This window comes from Echeneis naucrates, chromosome 4 (genome assembly GCF_900963305.1).
Source record: "Echeneis naucrates chromosome 4, fEcheNa1.1, whole genome shotgun sequence".
NCBI classification, from domain to species: domain Eukaryota; kingdom Metazoa; phylum Chordata; class Actinopteri; order Carangiformes; family Echeneidae; genus Echeneis; species Echeneis naucrates.
In genome coordinates, this window is record NC_042514.1 from 3,998,139 (window position 1) to 4,025,866 (window position 27,728).

Consider the following 27,728-nt stretch of genomic DNA (forward strand, 5'->3'; position numbering starts at 1 on the left):
CAAGGAATGGAGGTCATTTTGAACGCAGAGGCTAATTATAACATCAACAAGTCGAAGAATTATAATTCAACGCAACATTTTTATTCATTAAACTCTTTCTCATTAAACTAATATCCGAGTGTACCAACTAATGACGTCAGCTACAGGCGCTCGACGATTTGATTGGTCGGAGCGCTTCTGAGGTCAAAGTTTAACTTCCGTGTCACACAGCTAACATGGCGGTGAGTTCGTATGCTTTTCCCCCCTTTCATTCAAATATCATTTCACCAGTGGACCCTCAAACGGCGTCGGGTCTATTCTTAGGCTGCAGTTGTTCACAGCCAACATGACCCGAGACGTAAGAAACGCTTTCGCTCGTGTTTGCTCATGTAGCTAGCCGGGCGAAGCTAACTTAAAGCTAAGCTGTGTTTGTTAGCGGTTAGCTCGCATGTGACTCACAGCGACTGGACGATGTTCTCTCTCTCTGCAGGATAAAGAAAAGAAGAAAAAGGAAAGCATCTTCGACTTGTCCAAATACATCGACAAGCCAATTCGTGTCAAGTTCCAGGGAGGAAGAGAAGGTGGGTGGATAAATCCTAAGGAGAGGCTAATGCTAACCAACCTAGCCGGTGCAGTGCATGAGAACTTGGTTTGAGGCTGACTCTGATTTGTTTTGTGTGTTTTCAGCCAGCGGTGTCCTGAAAGGGTTTGATCCTCTGCTCAACCTCGTGCTGGACGGTACAATCGAGTACATGCGAGGTAAGTGGATGGAAAACTCCTCTATAATGTTCACGATGACGAACAGAGGTTATAAACACAGAGATGGTGCTGGATGATGTTATGACTTCTGAATCTGATCGACTGGGACGACACAAACATTAAAACACAATGGGGGGGGGGACGACCTGCATGTGTAGCTAAGGATTCAGTTTTGTTAGTTTCTGCTGCTGTTTTATTTGTGTTTCCCTCAATCTGATCTCATCATCTCTGCACTGTGGAACTAACACCAACTTTTAACCCGAATCGTGAGGCCAGCACCTCCACGTTTTAATTTGGATTAATGAATCGGTGGTGAAATGCTGTGTGCAGTCTGCCAGTCAAAAGCGGGCACCGTTTATTTGTGTATGTTGAGGATAACAGCACTTTACTGAATTTTCTCCTCAGAAATGGCCGACTGTTAAATGAAAGCAGGTTTGGATTTAACAAACACATGTCATGTATTCTCATTTATCATGCCTACTGCCCCCCCACCCACCCATGACTCTGGCAGCAATAGCCAGGACTGGGGCCAAGTGCCATGTTTTTGTAATGCCTTGTGGGAATTTCTTTCTTCACGTTTTGTACATTCATTAGGACTCAAGGATCAATTTAGCAATGAAGGTTTAAGAGTTATAGGTATTTATGATATATGTGACATGGATATTATTCATCTTCATTTAGGACCCTGATCACCAAATTTTAAACACGATCAGAAACATCACAGTAGCTGTTTAAGGGTGAGGAAAGAATGGTTACATATGATCGAGTGAAATAAAGTTAGATATCAGATGGTTTTAGCTTTTTTTATTGTTTTTTTTTTAATTGGTTTAAAAAAAACAACACATTTAAATAATGTGACCCTTATGAACTTAAATTCTTGTATATCTAGATCCAGATGACCAGCTGAAGCTGACAGAAGACACCAGGCAGTTGGGGCTGGTGGTCTGCAGAGGAACCTCCGTCGTGCTCATCTGTCCTCAGGATGGCATGGAGGCCATACCAAACCCATTCATACAGCAACAGGATGGCTAATACCGCAACTGTGGCCTCCTGAGTTACACACACACACACACACACACACACACATTCATACTACGACCATGTGCACACTTATTTCGTATTTTGAGAGGTTTTTCTTGTTTTAATTACAGCAGTAATAATGCAAACGAAAAAGCTAATTTCTGTTGTTAAAAATCATTAGTTGGTCAGCAAAAGGACATTTATGAGCACTTCACTTTTTGTTTGTCTGCGTACAAATTTTCAAAGATTTGAGTTGCAAACTGCCCAGAAGTTTGGGAAGTGAAGATAGTACTGTTTTCTTTTTATCCAGAATAAGTAAACTTTTTACTGTTCTTTGTTGGTTTTGATAAGAAAATAAAATGAAAATGTATGTTGGTTCGTGTAAAAGTTTGTTCCATCTTGTTCATGTGTATTTAGGCAATATAAATGAAGAAATGAAATGACAGAATATGAAAATATTCTTTTAATGGCTTTTAATGTTGTTTTGGGGCTCTGCGTAACTCTGCAGTCTGGTCTGTTTGACTTTAATAACCCTAATAATGGAATTAGTGCTTTTTCCAGATTTTAATTAGGAAATGATGTTTATAATAACTGATTCAGAGTAAGTATATGTAATTATTACGTTACATTCCCTATTGGTTCATTTATCTTCTGAAGCGTTGTTGCATTTGTGTCTTATGAAACCTGGAAACAACTCTCAGCCATTAGTTTTTTTACACCTTAAAACAAAAAGAAAGCTGAAGATGGTGGCAGAGCTGTAAATTTAAGTGATGACCCTCAACAGGAAATTCTTTATTTGAAGATTTCAGTTATAAAGTAGCTGTCTCCTGTCCTTTAATTTCTTCAAGCTAGAGTCATTGAGTCATTGAGGATTAAAGGCAGTCTGTGTGAAGATAAGCCATTCAAGCCTTTCTGCACACTGTTAGAGACGTTTGTGGAATTAACAAGAACACGAGTTGAAAGTATTTGAAAGCTGGGTGGAGGGATATTGATGTGTAATGAAGAATAAAGTCCACCTTGTCAGGATTGTGTATTTAGGGTGTTTAAGTGGGACTAAATGTGGCAGCTGTTACAAATGCACTTTTGTTTAAAAAAAAAAAAAAAGATCTGATGCCAAATGAAATGAGGATGACACTAAAACACAGAATAGGTTAATAATAGTAATTTTCTTTGAGCCAATTTATTCCAAACTGGGTCTCATATTTCATTTCATATTACCCAGATAACGTCAGAATAAAACATATATCTACATTTGTCCTGCAGTGGGACGTTTCTAGTCCTCGTCCCTCCTGTGCAGCTCAGTCTGTCCACAGCCCTCCAACATCTCAGACGGCTTTGTTTTGTCTCTTTATATGTATTTTTTAACACATGACTTGTATTACTTCCATTTTCTCTTGCACAACCTTTCTCCGAAGCGCGTAAAGCCAAAGGTGTGCCGCTTATTTACCTGTTATTTACCTGCTGAGGTGACAGCAGAAACCCCTGCACACATCAGGGAGTGACCGGGAGGAGGGATCAGCTGGGGGATTTGAGTGAAACCGGGTCGACTCCCTAAAGTAAACCGAACAGGTGAGCTACCTGCGGGGACGGACGCGACACGCCCCCTTTGGCAGGTGGAACAAATAGCGGGCCCCTCGGTGCTGTCCCCTGTCCTCCTTTGGCCGGTCATGCGGTGAGATTTGCGGGTTCACTGAAGGAATGAGAAGAGAAGAGAGGAGGTGAGTGTGTTTGTCTCCGGACATAAAGCCTGTATTGTTAAACGTCCCGCTGCTGCTGCTGCGGTGGAAATCCTCCGCGGATCCTTGAACGCTTCCTCCGTTTTGTGCAGACTTTGGTTTTATTTTGTGTGATTTTTCTCTGAACACTTTGGTTTTCCAACATGGCCACCCCGCTGTCAGCCAGCTCTGAACTCCTCATCTCCTCTGACTTCATGCATGTGTTTTTACTTCCTCTTCATCTGGATTCATCTTTGAGCGACTTGTCCTCTCACTTGGCTGAAATGTCTTTTGTTTCTGACCATTTCACAAACAAGTGAAGCTTTGTCAGTAACATGATACCCATTATTGACTGTCTGGGTGTCTTATTGGACTATAAATAAAGACTGTATGGACCAGAAAGGCTGGGCTGTTGATTTTAATTTCAAATTTTAACACTTAGCTCCTTGTCTTTTCATATGTCTTTGATTATGCGCATTAACATACAAACACTGTGAAATATTTTAATCTTACATTTTGACCTTGAATTCGATCATGCAGTCCAGACCAATGTTTTTTTTTTATTATTATTATTTTATTATTATGATTATTATTGTTACATATCCAGTATAGTTGTTGTTTTTTACCGACTCACTGGCCTTCATCTTTTTCTGTGTTAGGTGTGATGATCGTGGAGACTCGGGAATGTGAATTGTGAGGTTGGTGTTGTGAACCCAGAATGGAGGGGAGGAAGGATGGAGGAGGAGGAGGAGGAGGAGGAGGAGGAGGAGGAGTGGGAGGGGGGGCCTGGTCTCCTTACTCTGCCTGTTACAAGTGCTGCCTCATAGCCTTGGTCCTCTTCTTCCTCGTCGTCGGAGTCTTCGTGGGCCTGCTCATCGGTGGGACCGCAGATTCACCACACAATCACCAGCTATGCTCATAATTTGCTCTTTGTCGTGTTTTCTGACTGTTTCCTCTCTGTTGTTATCAGCGTACGTGGTGCAGGAGAAACATTATTTCATTGAGACGGTGGAGCTGAGGGGTCTGAAGTACGATTCTGCTTTGCAGGATGAGAACTCTGGTATCTCCATCGTACTGACCTCAGTTTTAAAGTCCAAGGTTAGCCTGGACTGTCGCTCTGATCAGAGACTCACATTTCCTTTTGAAATGATGTGAGTTTATTTTTATCTGATTAATTTTCACTGATTTGCAGATTAAAAACATCTTCGCCGCCTCATCAATATCACCTCACTACATTGGTTGCAGTATTGTTGCTTTTGGGTAAGTGAGAGTTAAACCCGGGCAGATTATTTATTCTAAGTGACTAAACGCTCCAACACTGTTCTCGCTCTTCGTTCCCAGTAACATAAATGGCGACGTAATGGTGACCTTCAGACTCGTCTTCCTGGTCTCCAAGGTCCAGCAGTATTCAGACAATTTTGTTCAGGACCTGCTGAGAGCAGGTCTCAGCTCAGTAATGCGGGGACAGCCGCTTGGAGTGCCAGAATTTGGACAGATCGACTCCATCATCTTATTGGGTAGTAAAACTTCACTGTCATCGGTTTACTGGCTGTGACCTCCACATTTTTCGCAGTGTCTAATGTTTTGCTCTCTGTTCCTTCCTAGGAGCCAGCGGGAAGTCATTTTATGCCGTGGGAGATGAGATGATTGGTGAGCTAACCCACGTCAAATGATGCCAGGATTGATAAAATGACAAACTCTGTAAAACATCTTTTACGCAGATAAGATTAACTTAACTCAATGAATACAGCTGAGTTTTCCTCTTTTCCTCATACTGAACGCTCTATTTCAGCATTGTTTTCTGCCCCCTGTCTTCTCCAGCCAGGTGTCCCAACAACACTTTCACTTGTGACAACGGCGAATGCATCACCAAAGTAAACCCGGAGTGTGACTACATTGCAGACTGCTCAGACGGATCTGATGAAGCCCGTTGTGGTGAATAAGCCTTTGAACTACATATTTGACCGTTTTACTAACTGCCCTTTGACGCCCCGGCCGCTCACTTGTCTTTATCAGTTGTTCTAGGTGTTTATATTCAGAGAACATCGTGCATGGTGACCAGAAACTGAAGCAGAAAATATTGGTACCGACTGAGCTGCCTGGCATACTTCACTTGTAAACGTTGTCCCCGTATGTTTGCTCTGCCCCCCTCAGCCTGCGGTAGACGCCCTGCCATGGGGGGTCGGGTGGTGGGTGGCGTTGGTGCTCGGCAAGGGGAGCTGCCGTGGCAGGTCAGTCTGAGGCTGCGTGGTCGCCACATCTGTGGAGCCTCCATCATCAGTGACCGCTGGCTGGTCAGTGCGGCACACTGCTTTGAGAGGTAGGGACGGCCATTTAAAACTGGCTGGCTTCCAAAAACGAAGGTGTTGATATTTTTATATAGTCAGCAAATGAACGTTACTTTTTGTAGTTTGTGTGATTTGGATGCATGTGGTCATTAGATGTGGCTCCAGTCCATTTTTATGGACAGTCTGTTATGTGAGTGTTGACGTTTTCGTCATCTGCTCCCAGGGACAGGGACCCCAGGGATTGGACAGCCCTGGTGGGGGCCAGATTGGTGAGCGGCGAGGAGGTAGTATCCAAGGTGATTAACGTCAAGTCACTGATCGTTTCTCCGTACTACAACCCCACGATTGTTGACCATGACGTCAGCGTGCTGGAGCTGGAGAGCCCTCTGACCTTCAACTCTTACATCCAGCCCATCTGCTTGCCCTCCCCAGCTCATGTCTTTGCCCCAGGCAAAAACTGCATAGTGTCCGGCTGGGGCTCGTTGAATCAGTATAGCGGTGAGTCTGCCTGCTGGCGTGATATGTGGATTTCTTTGGCGTGTGACTGTTGAAGCCTTCATGTTAAGAGTTTCTCACAAAACCATTCACAGTGTAAGACCGGTATTAATGCAGATAATCATTTTGTGTCTGTTAACTTGGACCTTTCAAACCAGGAAACGATCCCTGTAAGTAACTGAGCTGTGCTATCGTTTAGCTTTCGTGCCTCCTGTACTGCAGAAGGCGGTGGTGAAAATCATCGACTCCACAGTGTGCAACGGTTTTTCTGTGTACAGAGGAGCCATTACTCCCAACATGATGTGCGCCGGATTCCTGCAGGGCAAGGTGGACTCGTGTCAGGTCGGTGCTACTTCATGAAATCAGCTAACGTGAGGTGACTGCACGGTTTGAGTTACTGTGTTTTCTTAGACTGCTGTCCTGTCTTTGGGTAGAGTTTGTATGATCACACTGCTGATTGTGTCTTTCTTATCTGCCTTGAAGCTTTAAGTAAGACCGAAACTCAATCAGGGGTCTTGTGGTGTTTTCCTGCAGGGAGACTCTGGGGGGCCTCTCGTTTGCGAGGGGGCCCCCGGGAGGTTCTTCCTGGCTGGTGTGGTGAGTTGGGGTGTGGGCTGTGCAAAGGTCAACAGGCCTGGTGTTTACACCCGCGTCACCAGGCTCCAAAACTGGATTCTTAGTCAGACAGATCCCAGCACCATCGACATTTTCTCCGAGACCATTCCCACAGCAGAATCGGTGCCAGTGACTGACACAGAAATGATCTTAAATAATCCACCTGCACCTCCGTCCATAGCCATGGACATGTCCTCTGCAGAGATACCAGCTGGTACTGAAAGTTACTGATTAGTGACATTGATTGACATTCGCTATAAATGCTGTTTTTTTGTGTTTATCCACATTACCTTTCCCATTTGTGTCCTCCAGCCTTGAACTGCAGTGAAAACTTCCAATGCAGCTCCACCTCCTGCATCAGCAAGATCAACCCGGAGTGTGATGGAGTCCCCGACTGCTCCAACCAGGCAGACGAAAGAAACTGTGGTACTTTGGCATCAAATACATAAAGCAGACTGAAGGCATCACGACAAGAAAACGCCCCTAAGGTGTGCTTATTTTTCAGACTGTGGTATCCGTCCCACTTTGGGCCCCCAGAGGATCGTAGGTGGCATAACAGCACGAAGAGGGGAGTGGCCTTGGATTGGTAGTTTACAGTACCAGAGACTTCACCGCTGCGGCGCCACACTCATTCACAGCAAATGGTTACTGACTTCAGCCCACTGCTTCAAAAGGTACAGCGAATTTAGCCTTACAACTCAACTCACCCGACGCAAACTTACCAAAATGACACACAAGTTGTTTCTCTAACAACAGTGATCCAAGCCCCACCCACTGGGTTGTGAGCCTGGGGTCTGTGCTGCGCTCTGGGGTGGGGGCCACGGTCGTCCCCATTGAGAGGGTCATCATTCACCCAGCTTTCAACAGCACCAACATGGACCATGATGTGGCTCTGCTGGAGCTGGCAGTCCCAGCCCCCACGTCCTCCACCATCCAGTCTGTCTGTCTCCCCTCACCGGTGCACCACTTCCTGAAAAATGCCGAGTGCTACATCACAGGGTGGGGGTCCATGAGGGAAGGAGGTGGGTGAGAGAGAGAGAGAGAGAGAGAAAATTATCCAAGAAGCATCACGCATAAATATACCGGATGACACGAGATTTTTTTTAAATGTGTGTCATTTGAGGAATGATGAATGATTGATGGGAGGAAATGAGATGTAATTATTCTTTTCACCAGGCTCACTGACCAACCTGCTGCAGAAAGCTGCAGTCAGCGTCATCGACCAGACGGACTGCCTGCTCTCGCACGGAAATATGCTGACTCCCAACATGATGTGTGCTGGTAACATGGAGGGAGGCAGAGACACCTGTTTGGTGAGTTGTTGTACATCACACACATTGTACTGTATAACACAAACGCCTTTCTCCCATCCTGGAAATGAGTCTTGGCGTGATCCTGACATTAGATTTAGTTCTAAGGCTCTGGGAAACGGGGCGTGAAATTATTTCAGCGTTGGCCATTTTTCTGTAGACATTTTAGCGGCTTTTCTCATAAACTCATCCACATGAATAAAAAGTAGCCACGTGCAGCCTGCTCAGGAACAGTACAGCTTCTGTGATGGATGCTCATCTGATGGAAGAGAGCAGACTTTGCTCCCTCCCTGTAATCTTCTTATGTAAGGAGAACCACATGCATTCCTGTCTCGGTTGAAGCACCTGGCATCTCAGCGGCAATCCAAGTGACATTCTCGAAGTACCTGCTGTTTCATACTGTCTCTTCCACTCCCCTGCTTGGTCAATTTCTACAACAGCATTGAAGTATCTTCATTTCTTAGAGAATAATACCTTTCTTGATTGCTCTCCCTCTTTCGCCATCATCCAGGGAGACTCTGGAGGTCCGCTAACTTGCCGCCAGCCCTCTGGTCAGTGGTTTCTTGCAGGCGTGACCAGCTGGGGACATGGATGTGGGCGAACAGGTTTTCCAGGCGTTTACACTCGAGTGACATCCGTCAGGAAATGGATATCGACATACCTGCCTTTCTGACCTCCAGAACGACGACAAACCGTGTGCAGGATTTTTCTTGATACATTCTCTCAAGAAAACTGTACACTACAAGGACTTAAGTCGTTCTAAAAGCCACACACACGCCCCACAGTATTGACTCGTGTGATCTGGGTGCTGTTCATCATTTGATCTCTACCAGTCTCTTTAAATGTGGACTGAGGCAATGAGGAGACATCTTAACTGAGGTTTACAGACTAAACACTAGAAGTATATATATGATTCAAATATTATTTCAGTTATTTATTTTCCAGCTTACGTGTTGTTTTTTTTTTTTTGGATGGGTTTCATAATATACAGTACAAACGTTTGGACACACCCTCTCATTCATTCTCATTCATTCAGAATAGGAAAGTGTGTCCAAACGTTTGTCCTGTACTGTATGTGGTTCATTTATGGGTAAATTTTCCTCCCTTTTTTTCATGTACTTTGAGATAAGACGAAGATGTAATAACTGCTAATGTAATGTGGTTTTTTTGGGGAAAAATGGTTCTATAAGAAAAAGTGGTGTTGGAATCAGGTTTTAGGGAATTTGCCTTTCTTTTGTTAGACTTGCAGTGATATTTCATGGATAGATGTGCATTCCTCTGGATGAGAAACAGAAGCATTAGAACCTGATTGATGAGCTTTATTCACTGAAAATCATTCCATTCGCTCACAGTCACGCCTTCAAATCAGACTGCAAATGTTCACGTAGTTTTTCTGGTTCTCACTTCGCAACAAAAACTCAGCAGGAAAGAGGGAAAACAGGGAATCGGGTTCCCAGACATCTGACAAACTGTGCACACAAAACTGAGAAAGGTTCAGTGCCCCAGTCTAAAGCAAGGCAGACCCCGCTGAAACAAGACCACTACTGTGGAGGGCAGCATATAGAGTGACAACTTGAAAACAGGTCAGACAAAACACTTTTGTTCTCCAGGCGTACTTTGATATCGAACTGTTTAGAGGCTTCTGAATGTCAGGTTGACAGTTGTGAAAACACAAAGTTGCTCCTCAATTCTTCCTGTTGCTTTTAAGTTGCCTTTTTTTTTTTTTTTTTTTAAGAATAACAGTTTGTTAAGGAAAGCCTGTGTTGCCCCTTGAGGGCTCCTGTTGTGCCCTTTATTCTCTTGGCACATACGAGTCTCTTTGAGCAGAATCTCAGTGAAAAGACTGGAAAACAAATGTGGACACACTACTGACAGGATTGAATTGTACAGATTGAAGTCCTTTTTAGAGTTATCGGTATCTTGCATCCTAATTATGCATGCTATTGAATCAGGTTTCTATTGAAGCGGTTATAAATGCCAGAATAGATACAGTGCTGCAGTGACTGCCACATCGGGATACAATACATGTATCCCAGCATACTGCGGGATACTGGGGTGCATCCTGCACAAGACATGAACACATTCACAGTCACTTATTAAATGTAGGTTGACATGTTAACCAGAAAATTAATTATTTTTAAACACAAAAACACATTGAATCAAACGCGGCTTCAGAACTGTTCCTCAAATTGAAATGTCCGGAGACACTGTTATGGCTGGAGGCCACAGGCTACTCCTTGGCTTGTCTGTGAGGTATGATGACATAAGTTGATGGTGCTGCTGCTTCCACAACACATCCACGTGGCCATCTCGTGACCTCTGGTGACGTACTGTGCTACTCCTCAACTCTCAGCAGCGGTCTGAGGAAGGGAAGGGTGAAGAGGGGTGGTGTTCACATGCGAGCCCTTTCCCGTTGTAGTCTGGAGTTGTATGTTCGGGACACAGTGTTCCATGCGTCCATATACCGATCCATACACATGGCAATACATTTCTGTGGGGGGGCGGATGGAGCAGTATGGTTGACACTTTCAAGAATATTTATCCACAATTTTCATTACTTATAAAAACATTCTCAATTTAAAATAATGTGCCAATTGTTCTCCTAATGCATCTTTTAATCTGGAAATCATCTTTTGGCCAAAGTTACTGAATCTATGACCAAAGAAAAACTAACAGCATATCTTTATATTTGTGGTTTTTAATGGGACAAAAAGACCCATTATAGTATTAGATAACAAAAAGCTGCTGCAGATTCATTTTGTCTTCATCTATAATACACACCTGCTCAGAGTTGTCCAAAGTGCTTCCAGGTTTCCCTATGCACTTCTTGAAGCATTTGTCTGTCATTCTCTGAAAATTGAATGAAAGTAAGGCCAGATCAAATATCAGATTCATCAGTGTGATCCGTGACAAGAAGCAGAGACACTGAAGGCTAAACTGGGTTAAAGTCGGATCTAAGAGTCAAAGTTGTGGGTGTCAGGTTGGGTCTTCGTGTTTCTGTGTGTAACGCTTCACTGTTGTGGTCCCACATTTCCATTTAACAAGATCAAAAATAAAGTTGGGGGTTTTATTTCTTAGTTTATTTTTATTTTTTTTTTAAACACCGCTAACCTTATGAGTTCCAAGTTAGCCTCGTTAGCTTAGCATCATTGATTTACCTGCAGCAGCTCCTGAGCGTTAGCCACAGCGATCTGGACCTTCACCTGCTCCATGATGACGCCGGGGTCCATTTTACCGCCGGCTCCCCCCGAAGAGAAGTCTGACCCGAAGCTGTCCATCTTCAACAGGACGCGTTTTTAATGTTTCCCCCCCTGAAGAGAAAAAAAAAAGAAAACACGTGTGGAGAGCCGCCGCTAACTGCAGCTAACGTTTCTGCTCGGTGCCCTTGACAGCGGCGGATGTCCAGTGGCGTCACTTCCGTTTGAGTGTTCTTGGGAAATGTAGTTTAGGTTGGGTTTTGTTGTTGTGGATGTTGTTTTGTTTTTAAATATATGGAAAAGCTAAGGTTTGAGGTTCTGTAATAAATAAAACGCAGCCACGAATATGTATGTGTCGACTACTTGTGTAAAGAGAGACAGCAAAGACTGCTGGCTTCACACACACACACACACACACACACACACACAGATATCCATCTTCGCCACACGGTGGTGATATAATCCATTGAATTAAAGTCTCTGAAAATCCAGTTAGAATTCCATTTATATATATATGTATATATATATTTAACAAATCTCTAATATCTAATATCTAATCTAATGTTGTGAGATTTTTTGATTTGTTGTGAGAACATTTTTGTGTAATTTTATTTATTTGTTGGAACAGGTAGGTATGTACCAGTCTTTGGAGGCGGGTTCAGGGCAGAAATTAAATTTGCATCTCAAAAATCTTATCTTGATCTGATTTATCAAGTAATATGATTTGATTCTGTGAGTTAGTCACTGAAGCCTGTTACTGTTTGCTCTGCACTTTTTAAAACCTGCGCAGCAAGAAGGAGCCAAATGCATAAATAGAAAGCAACAAGGACATCTGCATTGTTTGGGGTTCAGGATGACCCCCCTTGGAGGACCCTCCGCCTCCTGTTTCAGACTGAATGACCTCACTGACTGGACCACCTGCCTTGAGTGAACAAGAATGTGGTACAGTGAGTCTGCAGGCAACAATGCAGTGACCGTTACTGTCACCTAAGCCAGCTCTCTGTGAATGGTTTGTGGCAATATGGGGGGGCATTGAGGAGTAATTGCAGGGGGTCTGATTAGTGGCGTGCCTGCCTGAGAGTAATTAATGACTAGTTAGACAATGCCAATGCAAACACACACACACACACACACACACACACACACACACATATGTCCTTATCCCAGTTGGCTTCAAGCCATGGGAGGGAGGGCGTTGGATTAAAGTGCAGCAAAATGCATTAACCCTAGATTACAATCATGAGTTCATTAATCTAATCTTTTTAAATCCTTAATCTCCTGTAGGCACACTTGTGTGTATGAAAGCATTTGGTCCACTCATTCTCAGGCTCTAGTGTGCGCCATCAACAATGGTTATTATGGGAATGTAAATTACCAGCGCGTGTTTATTGGTGTCAAACGCTGAGGTTGCACAAGGCTGTTATTGGTTCCTTTGAAACACTCAAGTACAAAATATAGCTATAAACTGCAATGCCAAGCAAGCCAAAGCTGTGACGGAAAAATAATGTCATCATGTCAAGTGCTTGGTTTTTGAAAAGGTTTTAATGTGACGTCACTGAAGACTGGCTGAGATATGACTTCATTTCTTGCTTGGCTCAACTGGCTTTGTTTGAAGAACATCTGTGTCAATTTAGGCAAATGTGAAACAAGTTTCAGCAAAAAATAACAACAAAAAAAACAAAACAAAACAAAACAGTCTCTGATTAAATCAAACCCGGTTCTTGGATCAGTTAGTTTCAGCTGAAAGTGCAAATTGCAGCACCAGATTTCTTCCATGTGATAACCTTTACGAGGCCTGATCTGAAGGTCCTCTGTGCCAATTTTGGAGAGGTGTGAACAGAGTTTCTCTGTGGAGGAGCAAATAGAATATAGAGTCTATGGACATTTATAGTACAGGGTGGTTTGAATTCAACTTTTTCCAAAAAATCCAATGATACCTCATTTTCGAAAAGGAGTCCAACCCTTCCACCTCTTGATGGCACCAGTGTGAGGCACCGACACTGAAACATGGCAGAGTTTCTTGGGAGTGTGTTGCAAAATTTTCAGCCTTTGACTGTACAATTCTAGAGGCTCCCACAGCAGAAGACAAAACAAAAAGATGAAAAGGACGAAGTGGAAACGCAACGGCTGCCACCTCCCCCCAAATAAAGGGAACTGAACTGCACTGAAATGTCTATCTGCTGTAAGAAAACAAAGGGAAATAGTGGATAAAATGAAAGCACACTCATACAGATAAACACAGACAGTTGAGAAAGCGCAGCAGCTTTTAATCTTCAAAAGCAGCTGTTGACTGACAATAAGAGGGATTGAGAGACAGAGAGAGAGAGAGAGAGAGGACAAAGCAGAGCTGTGCTGATAGCGACTGCAGTGCAAGTTTTAAAGCCCAGAGCCTCTCAAGTTTGAATAAAAAGAGAACTTATTTCAGACCCAAAATGTTGAAAACATCCTCAGGCCATCTAACCACTGCGCCAACTGTTGTCACTCTTCCTTCTTTGCTAATTTTCTTGGAACTATTAAAGCATGAACAGCACAGGTGCAACAAATAACAGTCAAAAATACCTTTGTTGATTTTAGGAGTACCAGTGAACCACAGCGTTGGTAATATAAACAATATGTCCCTCACAACGGCGCACCTAAATTGGACTGGAGCCATTTTTAATGTCATTAATTCCACCTGTTAACATGTTCACACATGTCCCAACAGTAAAATGTGTGCTCTCTGCAGGCTGGCTCTTTTTCACACAGAGACACTGGTAATATATTTATTTAAAGTATATTTATGGACAAATTAGAATTTGCATATTACTTCCTTTATCATTTTACTGATACAGACTGCACATGGAGGACGATAGCCAGTTTTCCTAAAGGTCCTCTTCCAAACGTCCATGTGGCTGTTGTGACCTTAATAGCTTCAGCAGCCCGTGAATGATCCCTGTATGTGCAGGCTGACTTGGCTGGTTGTAATCCTGATAACCTGCCTGGAACTGAGAGGCATTCTTAATAAATTCCTGCAAAACTCACCAAGGACTTAAATCCATCTGAAAATGCCAGGAATTTGTTTTGAGAAGTGACAATATGGGCCTCAGACAAACTTTAAACTGCTATCATATTATCATAAAAACTGCTGGTTAGTCTGAGCAATAATGTTAATTGTCTTTATTAACACTGGTGTCATATAAAAACAGGCCCGACTGTTAAAGGTCAGAGGCACACGGCCTTGAAAACAGCTACAAGTGAGTTTTCTTCATATGAATACGGTGGTTTTTATAAAACTAAGGGAGGATTATAATCTACACAGCAGATTTTTGGACAACTCATAGGCCAACAAGACGGTAAACAAATGAAGGCTCCAAACAACAGGCCTTAAGTTTTATTCCTGTCAGTGTGGAGATTCGCATGAAGTTTCATCCTTAGCAATATAATTTATTACTGAACTGTTTGCGCCGTCAGAGGATCTGCGATGCAAAGCAAACTATCAGTGAGTCACTCAGCATTTCAGCCTGTTTACTGTACATGCCGTGCACAAAGCCAAGGTTGGGTTTTGACAGTGATATGTTCAGGTAGAAATGTTATTTCTGCACTTGCATTTCATTAGATGAAGTATGGACTCATGATTCTTGTTTCTGGATGTTGTGTAATGGTGCTGTAATTGATTTTATGTCTTACCAGACTGCTTAGTCCTCTTTGTGTGTCTTTTTTTTTTCATGCCTTGTATTAATACTTGAACAGACTTATACTGTTGTCAAATACTTCTGCTGCTCCGCTCTTTGCTGCTGCTGTATCTTAAATGTTGTTTTCTATTGTTGCTGTTTTTAATTTAATGTCTTATGTGGTAAGAGTTTCGCTGCGCTGTGACAGATGTCTATGATGCACATGACATTAGAGGCAAAGTTTAAGTTTGGTGATGACAACAACAATAAAAATCAACAACTTTACCATCATGCAATGAAGTTTTGAATGGAAAACAATAAAAACATTTGATCACATAGCACAAAGGACAGAATAAAATCCCCAAAACACATAAATAATTTACATTTATATCTACTGAAGGCCGCTGGGAGAATAATAACGAGTTAATATTATATATGGAGACTCAGAGTGTCAGATTTTTTTTTTTATTCTTTATTTTAAATTTTTTTTCAGCAGCATTGATACGTCACAAAGATCGCGTAGCTGATTGGACGGCGGCGGCAGGAGGGGGCGGGGCTTCGGTGACCAACACCGCCGCCTGCGCTCTTTCTCTCAGCTCGCTGCTCCGCCGCAGGCTGACCCAAACCCGGGCTGTCTCCGGGAGAACCAGCCGCCTTCCCACTTCTTCTTTCCCTCCCCCCCCTTTTTTTTTTGTTAAAGAAAAACTAACAAGCAAACAGCTTTTCATTTTCCAAATGGCTCCAGTGTTTCCGAGCAGCTCCGGACGCGACGCAGCTTTGAAGTCCGAAAGCGGATTCGCCTGAAAAACTTGAAACGAACGAGCGGCGGAAAGAGTTTGTAACCGAGATAAAGGAATCCGGCTCCCGTCGAGGTAAGCGCTGAACACCCTTTATCCTCACAAAGTACCGATCCAGATCCGATCCGAGCCCCACCGACCCCCCCTCCGGTTCACTTCTGGGTCCTTTTCATGTCGGACGGCTGCAGCAGCCTGGATGTTTGCATGCTGCCGCTCCTGCCGCTCCTGCCGCTCCTGCCGCTTCTACCGCTCCCGCCGCTCCTGTTGCTAAGTTAGGAGGAAAGTTTAGCGCATGTTGAAGTGCTGACCGGAGTTTCACATTTACTGCACAAAAAACCAGTTGGATTTCACGCTGAGCCCCTCCACGGAAGTCCCCCCTCCTCTCTTTTCAGCGGAGCTGAATAGCCGACTTAAATTTATCTGCCGCGGAACAATGGAGGCTTCTACGCGGAAGATATTCATTTGGTCGTTTTAAAGATGTGTACAGTCCTTTTTACTAACCCACTGTGGCATGCAGCTGTTGCTAGAGACAGTAATATTCATCATCTGATAGTCTAATTCCCAGGATGTGGACTCAATACATTTAATTATTATTATTATTGTACTTTGAGAATACACATTTCCATCCCAGAATATCCTCCTGCAGCTGCAGAAGCCACTGCAGGTGATCAAAAGAGGGAGACTGGGCTCTTATCTGTTGCAGGGCTGTTACATAATGTAATCCTGGAGGAGCTGGTCTGAGGTGTGAGATTAATGTGGGCTTGAAAGCTTTAACTTTGGCACCATCTTGTATGTGAACCAGCAGAGAAGGAGAACAGGCTGGCAGGAATCTGTTGGCTCTCGCTGTGCTCGGGACGTGACTCAACCCTGAAATGTTTGTAGGGGTGGGAACGATGTGATATAGTTCAACACGCCCAGGTGTTGCTTCTTTAACTAGCATTGATCTCGGGATGTTGTATCAGAAGTTTGTTGATATATTCACTCAGTCTTTTTTTTTTTTTTTTTTTTTGAGCTTATGTCTTTATGGCACACAGTTGATTTAGTGCTGGCCATCTCTTATCTGATCTCCTTTCATCTCTCCAAAGTCTGAAGTTCATTTCCTGTGCAATTCACCTCACTGATATGAGTCTATGGCTCCATTCATCAGCTGCTGGCACAGTGAGATGTGTTTGTTTATGAAACAGGAGGAGTGTTTATTGCAGTCTTAAAAGGAGCACGCGTTCATACGACTCCTTGTCCTTTAAAAGTATGAAATGAAACAAATGCAAAGGAGTGGCTTTTACTGTCCGTGTTTTTATAAATATTCCTTTTGTTTTTCCAAATGCAGGTTCAAGTCAAGATGTCTGTCAGTAATCACGAGAACAGAAAGTCTCGCTCTAGTTCCGGCTCAATGAATATCCAGCTCTTCCACAAGACGTCCCACGCTGACAGTCTGCTGACTCAACTCAACCTTCTGCGCAAGAGAAAAGTCTTCACGGATGTCATCCTTAAAGCTGGAAACCGATCTTTTCCCTGTCACCGAGCCGTCCTGGCCTCCTGTAGCAGATACTTTGAGGCCATGTTCAGCGGCGGGCTCAGGGAGAGCCGCGACACCGAGGTCAACTTCCACGACTCTCTTCATCCGGAGGTTCTAGAGCTCTTGCTTGACTACGCCTACTCGGCCCGAGTCATAATCAACGAGGAAAACGCCGAGTCACTCCTTGAAGCCGGAGACATGCTTCAGTTCCACGACATCCGGGACGCAGCAGCAGAGTTTCTAGAAAAGAACCTCCACCAGTCGAACTGCCTGGGGATGATGCTGCTGTCGGACGCCCATCAGTGCCAGAGGCTGTACGAGCTGTCGTGGAGGATGTGCCTGGCAAACTTTGCCACTCTCTTCAAGACGGAGGACTTCCTCAGTCTGCCCAGAGACAAAGTCAAGGAGCTTATTCTCAGCGAGGAACTGGAGGTGGAGGATGAGAGCCTCGTGTACGAGGCTGTCATCGACTGGGTTAAGGCCGACATGGAGCAGAGGCACAGCGAGCTGCCCGAACTGCTGCGCTGTGTCCGACTGGCTCTGCTCCCCGAAACCTATCTGCTGAAGAACGTCGCTTCCGAGGAGCTGGTGATGTGCCATAAGGTGGGCAGGGAGATCGTTGAGGACGCCGTACGGTGTAAGATGAGGATCCTCCAGAATGACGGTATTGTCACTGGGTTCTGTGCTCGGCCGAGAAAAGTCAGCCAGGCCCTGCTGCTGCTGGGGGGGCAGACTTTCATGTGTGATAAAGTCTATGTGATCGACAACAAGACCAAGGAGATCACCCCCAAAACGGACATCCCCAGCCCGAGGAAAGAATGCAGTGCCTGTGCTATTGGATGCAAGGTAGATCTGTGATATTATGTCACCTGAACATCTCATTCATTTCATTTCATGCTGTCTAGTTGTACTCAAAATGTGATTTCGCTGTCTGTGTCTCAGGTTTACGTTACTGGGGGGCGTGGCTCTGAGAACGGCGCCTCCAAAGACGTCTGGGTGTACGACACACTACACGACGAGTGGTCCAAAGCAGCGCCCATGCTGGTGGCCCGGTTTGGACACGGTTCTGCAGAGCTCGACCACATGTTGTACGTTGTGGGAGGACACACGTCTCTGGCCGGATCCTTCCCTGCTTCTCCATCTGTGTCTCTGAAGCAGGTGGAACAGTATGACCCTCAGACCAACAAATGGACGCTGGTGGCTCCGCTCAGAGACGGGGTGAGCAACGCTGCCGTCGTCGGTGCCAAGAACAAACTTTTCGCCTTCGGGGGCACCAGCGTCAACAGAGACAAGTATCCCAAGGTGCAGTGCTTCGACCCCTGCCAGAACCGGTGGTCCGTGCCGGCCGCCTGTCCGCAGCTGTGGCGGTACACGGCCGCGGCTGTAGTCGGTAACCACGTAGTGGTGATTGGCGGCGACACTGAATTCTCAGCCAGCTCTGCGTACCGGTTCAACAGCGAGACGTACCAGTGGTCCAAGTTCGGTGACGTGACGGCCAAACGGATCAGCTGCCACGCCGTGGCGTCAGGAAACAGGCTGTACGTGGTCGGGGGCTACTTCGGAGCACAGAGATGTAAGACCCTGGACTGCTACGATCCGTCATCGGACTCTTGGGACAGTGTCACCAGCGTGCCCTACTCGCTCATTCCCACTGCCTTCGTCAGCACATGGAAGTACCTCTCGGCATAGAGGGGCGCGCTGTCTGAGGTTTCTACGGTGAGTAATTGCAGCTTCCTTAAACGGACACAAACAAACAAGTTGTGGATTACATGTGATATTCCTAGTGCCCCTATTGTTGCATAATAAATGGGAACGCACTTTATGGAAACGAGTATCTTTAATCAGCTCAATCCTCCGTGTCACTCATTTAACAAAGCCACGTGAATGCCGCTTTGAACCAGTCCAGGCCATTTTAAAACCCCTCGCTGTTGTCGGGGTTGCCAGTGGTTACAGTTACACATTATCTAGCTGCTGCTGCTGCGACGGCCCGGTGTTGGATAAACATGGCGGAGTCCTGCTTTAAAGAGCAGGAGGAATGTCAGTGGTGCTGCTAATTACAGACAGAGAGAGGGAGAGAGCTGCAACACAAGACCGGTGTCAGCGACCGGGGCGAGGTGGAGAGGCAGGAATCAGGTCTGTGCTTGTTGTGCCACTGGATGTTAGCTGACTGCCTGTCATGAGTCAGGACTTTAGGATGAGTCAGTACCTCAGGAACAGTTGTTGGAAGTAAAATATGACAGAACATCTAGAAAGTTAGGGCCTGGGGCCAGAGGAGTGAGCTAATATTACTCACCTCCTCAAAAAAAGTGATTTTTCTGGCTAGAGTTGTCGACACAAGTGCTTTTTTTTGTGTTTTTAATGAATATAATATAACTTAATGACAGACATAAATCTACCTCAGTGTCATAAATGCCCACAGAACTGACTGAGAATAAAGAAATCAGCGGGGGGGGGGGGGTGGCTCCATCTCAAGGGTATGAAAACACGACTGACTGAAATATAACATGCCATATGAGTGAAGGATTGCTCGTCCTAATCTGCCCGAAGGAACGACAGGTGGCAGTTTTCACAGCTTCATGCCAGATAAGAAATGATGCATTTTCTCCTGAGCAATTTCCACTTTTTCTCCCAGGGTGAAGCAGGAGGGGTTGGTGGAAATAAGGCAATCATTTTGAAGGCTGTGCGGTTGTGTTGTGTTGTTTTGTTTTGCTTTTTAATATATGTGCCCAGAAGTGATAAAGCTAGTTTTACGATGCCTATCCCGTTATTTTTGGCACTGATGCAATCAATGGAAAAGACGCGTCGATGCCGCGCTGGTTTTACATTTTAAAAAGCTCTGTTGCATCTTTTATTGATGGTTTTGTGGTTTTATCTTGACTAGATTCATGCATTTTTAAAGGAAAAGCTTTTATTAGGTTGACTACATTCACGAAGCACATATGTTATCTGTCCTAATGTAATCGCTGCGTGCAACTAGTTTAATGCAGCCGGTGTATCATCAACATCCACACTTAAAGCAATCAAACCTCGAGGTTTGCATACACCAGAATTTGAACTCAGGAGCGTTCAATGTACCGAAATAGAAATATATTTCATATAATGGTTTCCGCAACTTAAATTTAGTTTCATCATCTTTCTGTTCTTCTGCAAACAGCAGCTTTTTCCTCTCGGGAAATCAGGAGGCCGAGTCCAAACAAGGCCCCCTCTCTGCTGCCAAGACGTTTTGAAAGTAAAGTGAAGTGGAAGCTACTGAGAATGTGTGACTAGTGTCTACAGTAAACAGCTGGGCATGACGGAGCTGGGGGCTTAGCATAATCGGGCTGCTGGTGCGGACCACTGTCTCCGCCGTAGTCAAGGTTTTTCTTGCCCGATGGAGACAGACAGCCTGGCTATAAAAGATCAAGGCACCCCATCCTTATGAATTCAGTTACGCGGCTACAGTAGCAAGTGTCCCGCTGCCAACCGCCTTTATGTTTAATTACAGCAGAGATGGAAAAAGCTCAGATTTCCAGTTTGTCGAGCAGGCGTCCTACCCTGACTCTGTTTGACTTTCTCTCACTTGAGAAAGGGAGCAGTGGGGAGGGGGGGGGTGTTAGTAGTGGGTGGGTGAAATGGCAGAAATTTCACACACACACACACACACATACAAACACATACACACGTAACAAGGATACTCAGAGATGTATACACAAACAGAGGAGGAGGATGAAGCGGAGAGCGAGTAAGACCAGAAGAAGCAAAGCTATATTTTGCTCCGTTTGGCAGCAGAGACTAACGCCTGCCTAAAAATACTTTGCTCTCGAGGCTGTCAACTTTCAGCCGGGATCAGAGGGACAAATAATTGTGCGCGTGTTTGCGTGTGTATGTGCCAGAAAGTGGGGACCATAAAGAATTATCCGAACATGTGAGGACATTTTAATTGGTCTGGATGTTTGGCTGAGGGTTAGAATCAGATTGGATTTGACATTTAGTTGTGATGGTTGAGGTTAGAGAATGCATAATATCAACCAGTGTCCTCACAGTGGATGAAGAACAAGTATGTGTGTGTCTGTTTCTTTTACGACGGGGCCGAAACCACCAGTCAGCTGTTCAAGTATTCACTAGTAGTATTGTGAGTTTTTATGCAATTGTAAAACCACTTGTTTTCTACTCGTACTACTCGGACTCGCACACACAAACACACAGGCAGTTGCATTGCTGGCACTGCCCGCCCGTCCTTTAAAAAGCCATCCATCCTAACTCTAATTTGGGAGGAATGAAAGTGTGGCCTGCATTCCCATTAGTGAGGATTTGTTAATGTTGCCTTGCGGTCGGGGCCTTTTGGTTGTCCTGGCAGGTTTTCGGGGCCTGTATGAGATTACCAGCCTCCCTGCTCTCTTTTTGTCACCACTGGCTGTAGTCGGGGAGTCTTGCACATTTCCACCAGATGTGGCCAACTGCAGACTCTGGGGCCAAACCAGAATCCACTGCTGATGGAAAAGTATTTGTAAATGTCGAAGTGTTATGGTCGTTATTTGTTATGGTCTAGACAGAATTTATTTGATCACTTTGACTCCTTGCTGTCTAACCTTCGCGCTGCTTATGAAAGGCTATAGCTGGCGTATGTTTTGGAGGTGGTGTGTCAAGTAGCATCAGGGAGTAATCTGGTCCGCCTTTGGTACCAGGCCGGCCCGATGTAACAGGAGATCCCTGCACAAAGTTCAGCACCGTCTCTGTCTCCTTTTAAACCACCTAACTATAACAGCCCCAGAAAAGACTGCTATCCACACTTGAACCTCTGTTTTTTCACCCCACTGACCCCTCTTTTTCCCTTCTCCTCCTCCTCCTCCTCCCTCCATCCCTCCTCACCTCCCAGCCCCGCTGCGCCTCAAATGACAGACATTAGTGGCATTCTCCTCTCTTTTTTTTTTTAAAACAGCTTCAGCCGAAGCACTTACGAGGTGGGCACAGCTCTATGTGATAGGGCACACCTGGAGAGGTCGGGGGGCCACAGGGGGAGCCGTCGGCGGTCTCTCTCGTGTCCTCACACAGCTGCTGTAAAATGGAAAGGTCACAGTGGGATCAGGGAGGCGGAGTGCAGAGGCTTCAGTCACTCAATACTAATGTTTTATTAATGCCTCGCTGTGAGGGCCACCAGGAACACAAGCTGAATGAGGCTTTTATTGCGGCATCTGTGCACAACAATGATCCCACCTCCGTCCGCTCAGACACACACACGCACAGTTAAAGTTAGTATGTGCGCACACACGCACTTTGTCTCCGGTCCCTTGAGTAATCAATCTGCCACATTACAGCCCTTGGCACGGCTGCTTAAATTTGCATAAACCTAATGGAGTTTTTATTGGTCTTTTCTCCACGCTGTGAGTAACAAAAAGTGAAAGGGAAAAAGATGCTCAAAATGGCTGAATAATCGCCCAGACTAATTTGATTACAGCCTTAAAAAGAGACGAGCTGTCATACAGTTACAGGGGCCTCCTCAGAAAGCCAGCTGGGACAGGACAGACTGTGTCCGCCTGGTAATTAATCTGAATTACGTAATATTTGCATCTCAGAAGTAGCGCTGAAGTGGCGTGCATTCGCTCACAGAGATGCTCTTTGTTCCAGTCTTGCACTTTTTTTTTTTTTTTTTTTTTTTCCCAAGGACTCATCAGGATGTGGCACATTACTCTCTGCAGCTGGACCAAGATGTTCATGGCGGATCCAGCAGTCCTTTATGTGTCCCCCAAAACAATGCAGCCTCATGTAAATGAAGTGACTGCAATTCATACGGTGGTCAATACAGTGGAATTCTAGGTGGTCATTAGTAAACATGGCACGGGCCTCGTTGGACACAAGGGACAGATAAAGAAAAGGGACCCAGCTTTTGGTTTGGTGTATTGTGGGTGATTGGGCCCATGGAAGACACAGATGGAGTTGAAGGTGCAATAAAGCAACAAACAAAAGAAATAAAACTGGAGATTAATGTCATGATGCAGGTGTCGTCCCCCTGATAAATGTGACCTGGTCGACCTGTAGACCGAGTGGCAGCCCTCCAGGGCGTCACCTATTGGTTTGTGAGCTGTTGTTTTGAAGCCTCTGATTTGTAATTTGGCTGTCACCATTTGTTTTGGGTTTTTTTTTTTTTTTTTTTTTAATATATATAATCAGACGACAGCGCAGGACAAAGCAACATTTCATCTGCTGCTTTGTGGTAAATTTTAGTGTAAATGGGAGCATCCTTTAAAAAAAAAAACAACCATTATGTTGGAAAGAAGTACACTTGAAACTAAAGACTGAGATGGAAACGTTTACTGAGCGAATAAACCAAGTGAGGAATAGGGCCATTTTCCCATATACTTCAATACAAGCTGTCTTTTTTGGAGTTGCCCCTCTTTTCTACACAGTCTGGGGTGTTGACATTTTTCAAGTCCTGGACTAACTTTTGAGTTTGTCAAACTGAATCTGGCTTCAGTCCCGAGTGGAGCAGACAGTCAGAGTCAGGTTAAACCTCCGAGTGCCAAATCCAATCCAATCAGATCGTCCCAGCCCATCTGTTTGGTCTGCTCAAGGACACATGGACTCTCTCCATCCCTCACAGCAGCAGGGCCCGACTGAAGACACCCACACACACAGAACGGAGTACTTTCTGCATTACATCTATTAACCTCACCCCACGCTGGCACCCCACAGCTTTACTCCCTCCAAACATGACACTATCTGTTGGCAGGAGGAGGTCGTATCTGGGAAGGTCGATTTTGACTATTTTGGTTCCTCGAGGAGGTCAAAACTCAAAAGTTTGAAGGCAAGTCAGGATGAATCTGTCCGCATTAAAGATCGTAATTTTACATCCGTATCAAATGTGAACTGAGCCGCCGCTACAGCTCAGTGGTTTATGTAATTGACCTTGATAAGGCAGGTACTAATAAAGGGACTCTGAGGCGGTCTAGTGCTCATTTCAGAGGACAACAGGACCCTTGTTGTAGCTGAGGGGGGGCTGGAGTCTGGCAGTGTGAGCCTGAGGCTGTTTGATGGACGTACTGATGGCGGCAGGCATTTTACCTTTGTGGAATGACTTTTTCATTCCCCTACAGAAGTTTAATAAAAGTTCACTGGCACACAATAACCCAGAGAGACGGACTTTGGCATCAGTGATGATGTAGTTTTTTGTTTTTGTTTTTTTTTTTGGGGGGGGGGGTCTTAAAGTGTTTAAGATTCAGGGTCATTTCCCTCATCATCTGCGGTTGGGAGAGATTAGAGTTAAAGAAGCAGAGAAACTCAGCCTGTGACCCAGAGAGGTGGGGGGGGCAGAGGGGGGCAGCAATGGAAACTTCCACCAGGCCTGCAGTTGCATGAGATAAGCGTTGCATCAGAGTCCTTTGAGGGCTGTTAATCAAACTTCATTAGCTTTTCCAGTGAAGATTAAAACGTCCCCCAAGTGAGAGAAACTGAAGAATCAAAAGCCGCCCTAATAACTTGGCTGTAAGGATGATTTTTGGTGGATTTCCGTTTTGGATTCCAGTAATAACAACAACAATAATAATAATAATAATAATAATAATAATTAATAATAAAAGAACCTTCTAAAAAAGATTAAGAAAAGCGAGGCGTCATTGTTTTGATTTGGGTACCAAAACCAAGTTGGCTTCTTTAAAGGAACTGCTGAAACATGTGGAAATAATACGTTTCTTTTTGTAGTGGCATCTATTTTAGGATTTGGGTTTAATATAAAACCCTGCAGTTTGCAGAGCATGGGGGTTAAATGTGCAATCAGAAAGTTTCCTCGCTGCTGCTTACTCTAAAGTCCGTTTGGATCCTACTGTTGTTCCAGCAGCACAGAGCTGTGACTGACCGTTATGCTCCAGGCGAAGCATTCACAACAGTAACAGCTGTGTTCGGCTCAGTGGAGGCTTCTGTAGCAGCATCAGCCGGCTTTGTTGGCCGTGGAAATGAGAACTCATTAGGTTATCCAAACAAACTCCCCCCCCAGCAGAGCCTCCCTGTAACTGTCAGCCATCTTCCTCCCAGCGTGGAGAACAAAAACACGTTCTTCATCTGCTCTGGTAGAGCCGAGTTATCATCAAAAATATGCAAATGAGATGCAAACAGCATACCCCCCCACCCCCACCACCCCAAATATTCACAGAGGGGAGCATTCCTTTATAACAGCAGGGGAGGAAAATTAGACACCCTCAAGTGTGAGTTTGCAGAGTGTTTGTAGTAAAAACTGTACTTTGTGTGCACATGCAGGAATTTGCAAATTGAACCATAACAAGCTGTCACACGGTGTGATTTATATCCGGATGAAGCAGATGAGCAGATGCTTTTGGAGTATGTGTTTTATCAGAGCGAGGCCCTGCCACGCTCAGATATTTATGAATGTAGCAGCATAGATGGCCTGAGCAGCTTAATCCCATATGTCAGGAGGACTTTGGTTGGATAAAGCGCCATCCTGAGGCATAATTAACGGCATGTTGAAGTCTGATAAAATGGCTCGGTGATAAGCTGACGTATAGCTCGGAGGACCCGAGTCGCTGCATTCCTCTCTGCTCCCTGAGAATCTCTCACACATGTGGCCTTTCCTCTGAGTTCTCAGGATCTAAACATTGATCTCCCTCCATCTCTCTCCGCAGATCAGCCGTGGTGTCTTGGTATTCAGTCTCCCCTTCGCCATCTGCAGAGAGGGGAAGGAGGACGGCTCTGTGTTTTCCTGCCGTGGCTCCATCCAGTCCGATTCATATTATCTCCATCTTCAGAGGAGCGAAGGCCTGATTCCTGGAAACAGCCCAGAGACTGGAAGTCTGCGGCCTCTTTCCACCTGATCTGTTTACTCATCGTTCTTGTGTAACTTTCCCATGTCACCACTGAGCCTGAGCTGGACTCGTTGCCATGCATACTGCAGGGACTTCACAGCCGTGTCTATATAACACGCCGGCCGCAGCCAGGAAACGGACCGATCGCGTACATGTGGGCTCAGATTTTCTCTTTCAAATAAGCTACTGTGACTGTGTCAGCCCTGCACTGCTCAACCGACTCACTCCATCATCTAACATGTATTATATCGCCAGTAGATTTCCAGTTCAACAGACTCTGAAAGGCCTCATGAGTGTCTCTCAGTGACTTGATGTTTTAAAGCGAACTGAAAAAAAGAAAGCCGGCTGTCCTTTGTTGTGGTTCCTGTCCTCTCCTGACACTGGGCGTTTACTCAGGTGTAATTTATTTGGACTGCTGATAGACTGAATTAGACCTTTGCTCTGCCAGGCGTACGGGGAACTAGAGAAGACGTTTGGGGAAGTGTATGATTTTGTGCACAAAAACAATCTTCCTGTCTGTATTTTTAGACATTGGACTCGGGCTTCCCTTAATTTTGGTGAGCTAAATTTGTATCTTCCTTCTCAACTTAAAATACGAGCTTGCAAAGAGAGAATGTGACCCATCACGGCCGGAGAAGATACTTTTTCTTATTTTAAACTATGATTTTTGTCATTCATTTTGTGTCTCAGGGTTATGTATAGTTTTGCCTTCATTTGTTCAAGGATGGGCAGCCTGTGTCTTTCCTGTTCTGAATACTTCTTCTTGTGAATGTACTAGTCTCTTTACACAACTGTCTCATCTTAGAAAACATTCTTACATTGTAAAAATGTGTGATTACGCTTCATAGCAGTGGTCATATTTAAAACAAAAATGTTGCCAAAACACGAATAGCTAACCTTAGTGTTATTTTGGATTTAAAAGATGGAAGCTAGGTATTTCCAAAGTAGTAAACTTTGTAGCTATAATATTTGTGTATCTCAAATGGAAGTTTTGTGTGTGTAGATTGTATATTTGCTTTGTGATTCATTTGTAGAAGCCTTTTGATTTGCACAATTTGTACAAAGAAATCTCTTCATGGTCTTAATTTTTTTTTTTTTTTTGTATCTTTGTCTTAACCCAGCATGGGTAGTGTGAATAATCGGAGCCTTTTTGTAGCACATAATTGATATTTCACTCTCAGCAGTCTTCATGTGTGCGGTTTCTTCCATTCTCTTCAATATGCTGGTGTGTAAGCTGTTACTGATAAACCATCTGTTACTTCACGCTCTGCAGCTCAAAACTTGTCAATAAACGTCCTGTCAGGAACCTACTCTGTCGATGTGTCCTCTGTTCTCCAGGGACTGACCGGAGCTCGGCAGCTGTGTCTTTAAAACAACATGGTCAGCCGTATAATCACACAGGTGCTCTTAACGTTCCTGGAATAGTTTCCTAACGCAGGATACGAGCAGGTTTGGTACGTCTCCTTCCCGTCCTGTCTGTCTCTCCCTTTAATACTTCCTTGTCGTAGCGATATCACACGTTCTGGTGATGTGGTATGTGAAGTGCAGGTCTCTGCTGCGGCGCTGCACTCGCCGAGTTAAGATGTGCAGCACACATG

At 44.7% G+C, this 27,728-nt stretch overlaps 4 protein-coding genes across 6 annotated transcripts; 3 read left to right on the top strand and 1 right to left on the bottom strand.

Moving 5' to 3' along the window:
* The first annotated feature begins 196 nt into the window (after positions 1–196).
* lsm7 (LSM7 homolog, U6 small nuclear RNA and mRNA degradation associated) lies at positions 197–12,522 on the top strand. 3 transcript variants are annotated; one of them, XR_003840636.1, is made up of 5 exons: positions 197–221; positions 470–560; positions 667–738; positions 1,628–1,823; positions 12,505–12,522. XR_003840636.1 is itself a non-coding variant. In XM_029499300.1 (4 exons), the coding sequence occupies exons 1-4, from the start codon at positions 216–218 to the stop codon at positions 1,768–1,770; spliced, it is 312 nt and encodes a 103-aa protein (XP_029355160.1). In that variant the 5' UTR covers positions 197–215; the 3' UTR covers positions 1,771–2,133. The 3 variants fall into 3 exon arrangements, 1 of the variants encoding a protein (XP_029355160.1); XR_003840635.1 differs by lacking the exon at positions 12,505–12,522 and adding an exon at positions 11,779–11,803; XM_029499300.1 differs by lacking the exon at positions 12,505–12,522 and having other exon boundaries at positions 1,628–2,133.
* Positions 4,138–8,854, top strand: tmprss9 (transmembrane serine protease 9). The gene is made up of 16 exons (XM_029500062.1): positions 4,138–4,159; positions 4,301–4,351; positions 4,444–4,571; positions 4,666–4,733; positions 4,815–4,990; positions 5,079–5,123; positions 5,295–5,408; positions 5,628–5,793; positions 5,985–6,259; positions 6,456–6,598; positions 6,791–7,085; positions 7,184–7,297; positions 7,377–7,545; positions 7,628–7,893; positions 8,048–8,184; positions 8,693–8,854. Exons 1-16 carry the CDS (start codon positions 4,138–4,140, stop codon positions 8,852–8,854), a joined length of 2,331 nt encoding a protein of 776 aa, XP_029355922.1.
* timm13 (translocase of inner mitochondrial membrane 13 homolog (yeast)) lies at positions 9,890–11,587 on the bottom strand. The gene is made up of 3 exons (XM_029499301.1): positions 11,340–11,587; positions 10,963–11,031; positions 9,890–10,672 (listed from the first exon to the last, which is right to left on the bottom strand). Exons 1-3 carry the CDS (start codon positions 11,457–11,459, stop codon positions 10,574–10,576), a joined length of 288 nt encoding a protein of 95 aa, XP_029355161.1. The 5' UTR covers positions 11,460–11,587; the 3' UTR covers positions 9,890–10,573.
* A 3,117-nt stretch (positions 12,523–15,639) lies between the features above and the next one.
* Positions 15,640–27,433, top strand: enc3 (ectodermal-neural cortex 3). Its single transcript, XM_029500566.1, has 4 exons — positions 15,640–15,900; positions 17,153–18,187; positions 18,284–19,057; positions 25,951–27,433. The coding sequence occupies exons 2-3, from the start codon at positions 17,165–17,167 to the stop codon at positions 19,028–19,030; spliced, it is 1,770 nt and encodes a 589-aa protein (XP_029356426.1). The 5' UTR covers positions 15,640–15,900; positions 17,153–17,164; the 3' UTR covers positions 19,031–19,057; positions 25,951–27,433.
* The last annotated feature ends 295 nt before the right edge of the window (positions 27,434–27,728 follow it).

Coding starts and splice junctions, on each gene's coding strand:
- enc3 (XM_029500566.1), top strand. CDS start 17,165: ATGTCTGTCAGTAATCACGAGAACAGAAAGTCTCGCTCTAGTTCCGGC. Junction 18,188..18,283: donor CCTGTGCTATTGGATGCAAG/GTAGATCTGTGA, acceptor TCTGTGTCTCAG/GTTTACGTTACTGGGGGGCG.
- timm13 (XM_029499301.1), bottom strand. CDS start 11,459: ATGGACAGCTTCGGGTCAGACTTCTCTTCGGGGGGAGCCGGCGGTAAA. Junction 11,032..11,339: donor ACGCTCAGGAGCTGCTGCAG/GTAAATCAATGA, acceptor TTCAATTTTCAG/AGAATGACAGACAAATGCTT. Junction 10,673..10,962: donor CTTTGGACAACTCTGAGCAG/GTGTGTATTATA, acceptor GCCCCCCCACAG/AAATGTATTGCCATGTGTAT.
- lsm7 (XM_029499300.1), top strand. Junction 561..666: donor GTTCCAGGGAGGAAGAGAAG/GTGGGTGGATAA, acceptor GTGTGTTTTCAG/CCAGCGGTGTCCTGAAAGGG. Junction 739..1,627: donor TACAATCGAGTACATGCGAG/GTAAGTGGATGG, acceptor TTGTATATCTAG/ATCCAGATGACCAGCTGAAG.
- tmprss9 (XM_029500062.1), top strand. CDS start 4,138: ATGATCGTGGAGACTCGGGAAT. Junction 4,572..4,665: donor CCTCAGTTTTAAAGTCCAAG/GTTAGCCTGGAC, acceptor ACTGATTTGCAG/ATTAAAAACATCTTCGCCGC. Junction 5,794..5,984: donor GCGGCACACTGCTTTGAGAG/GTAGGGACGGCC, acceptor ATCTGCTCCCAG/GGACAGGGACCCCAGGGATT.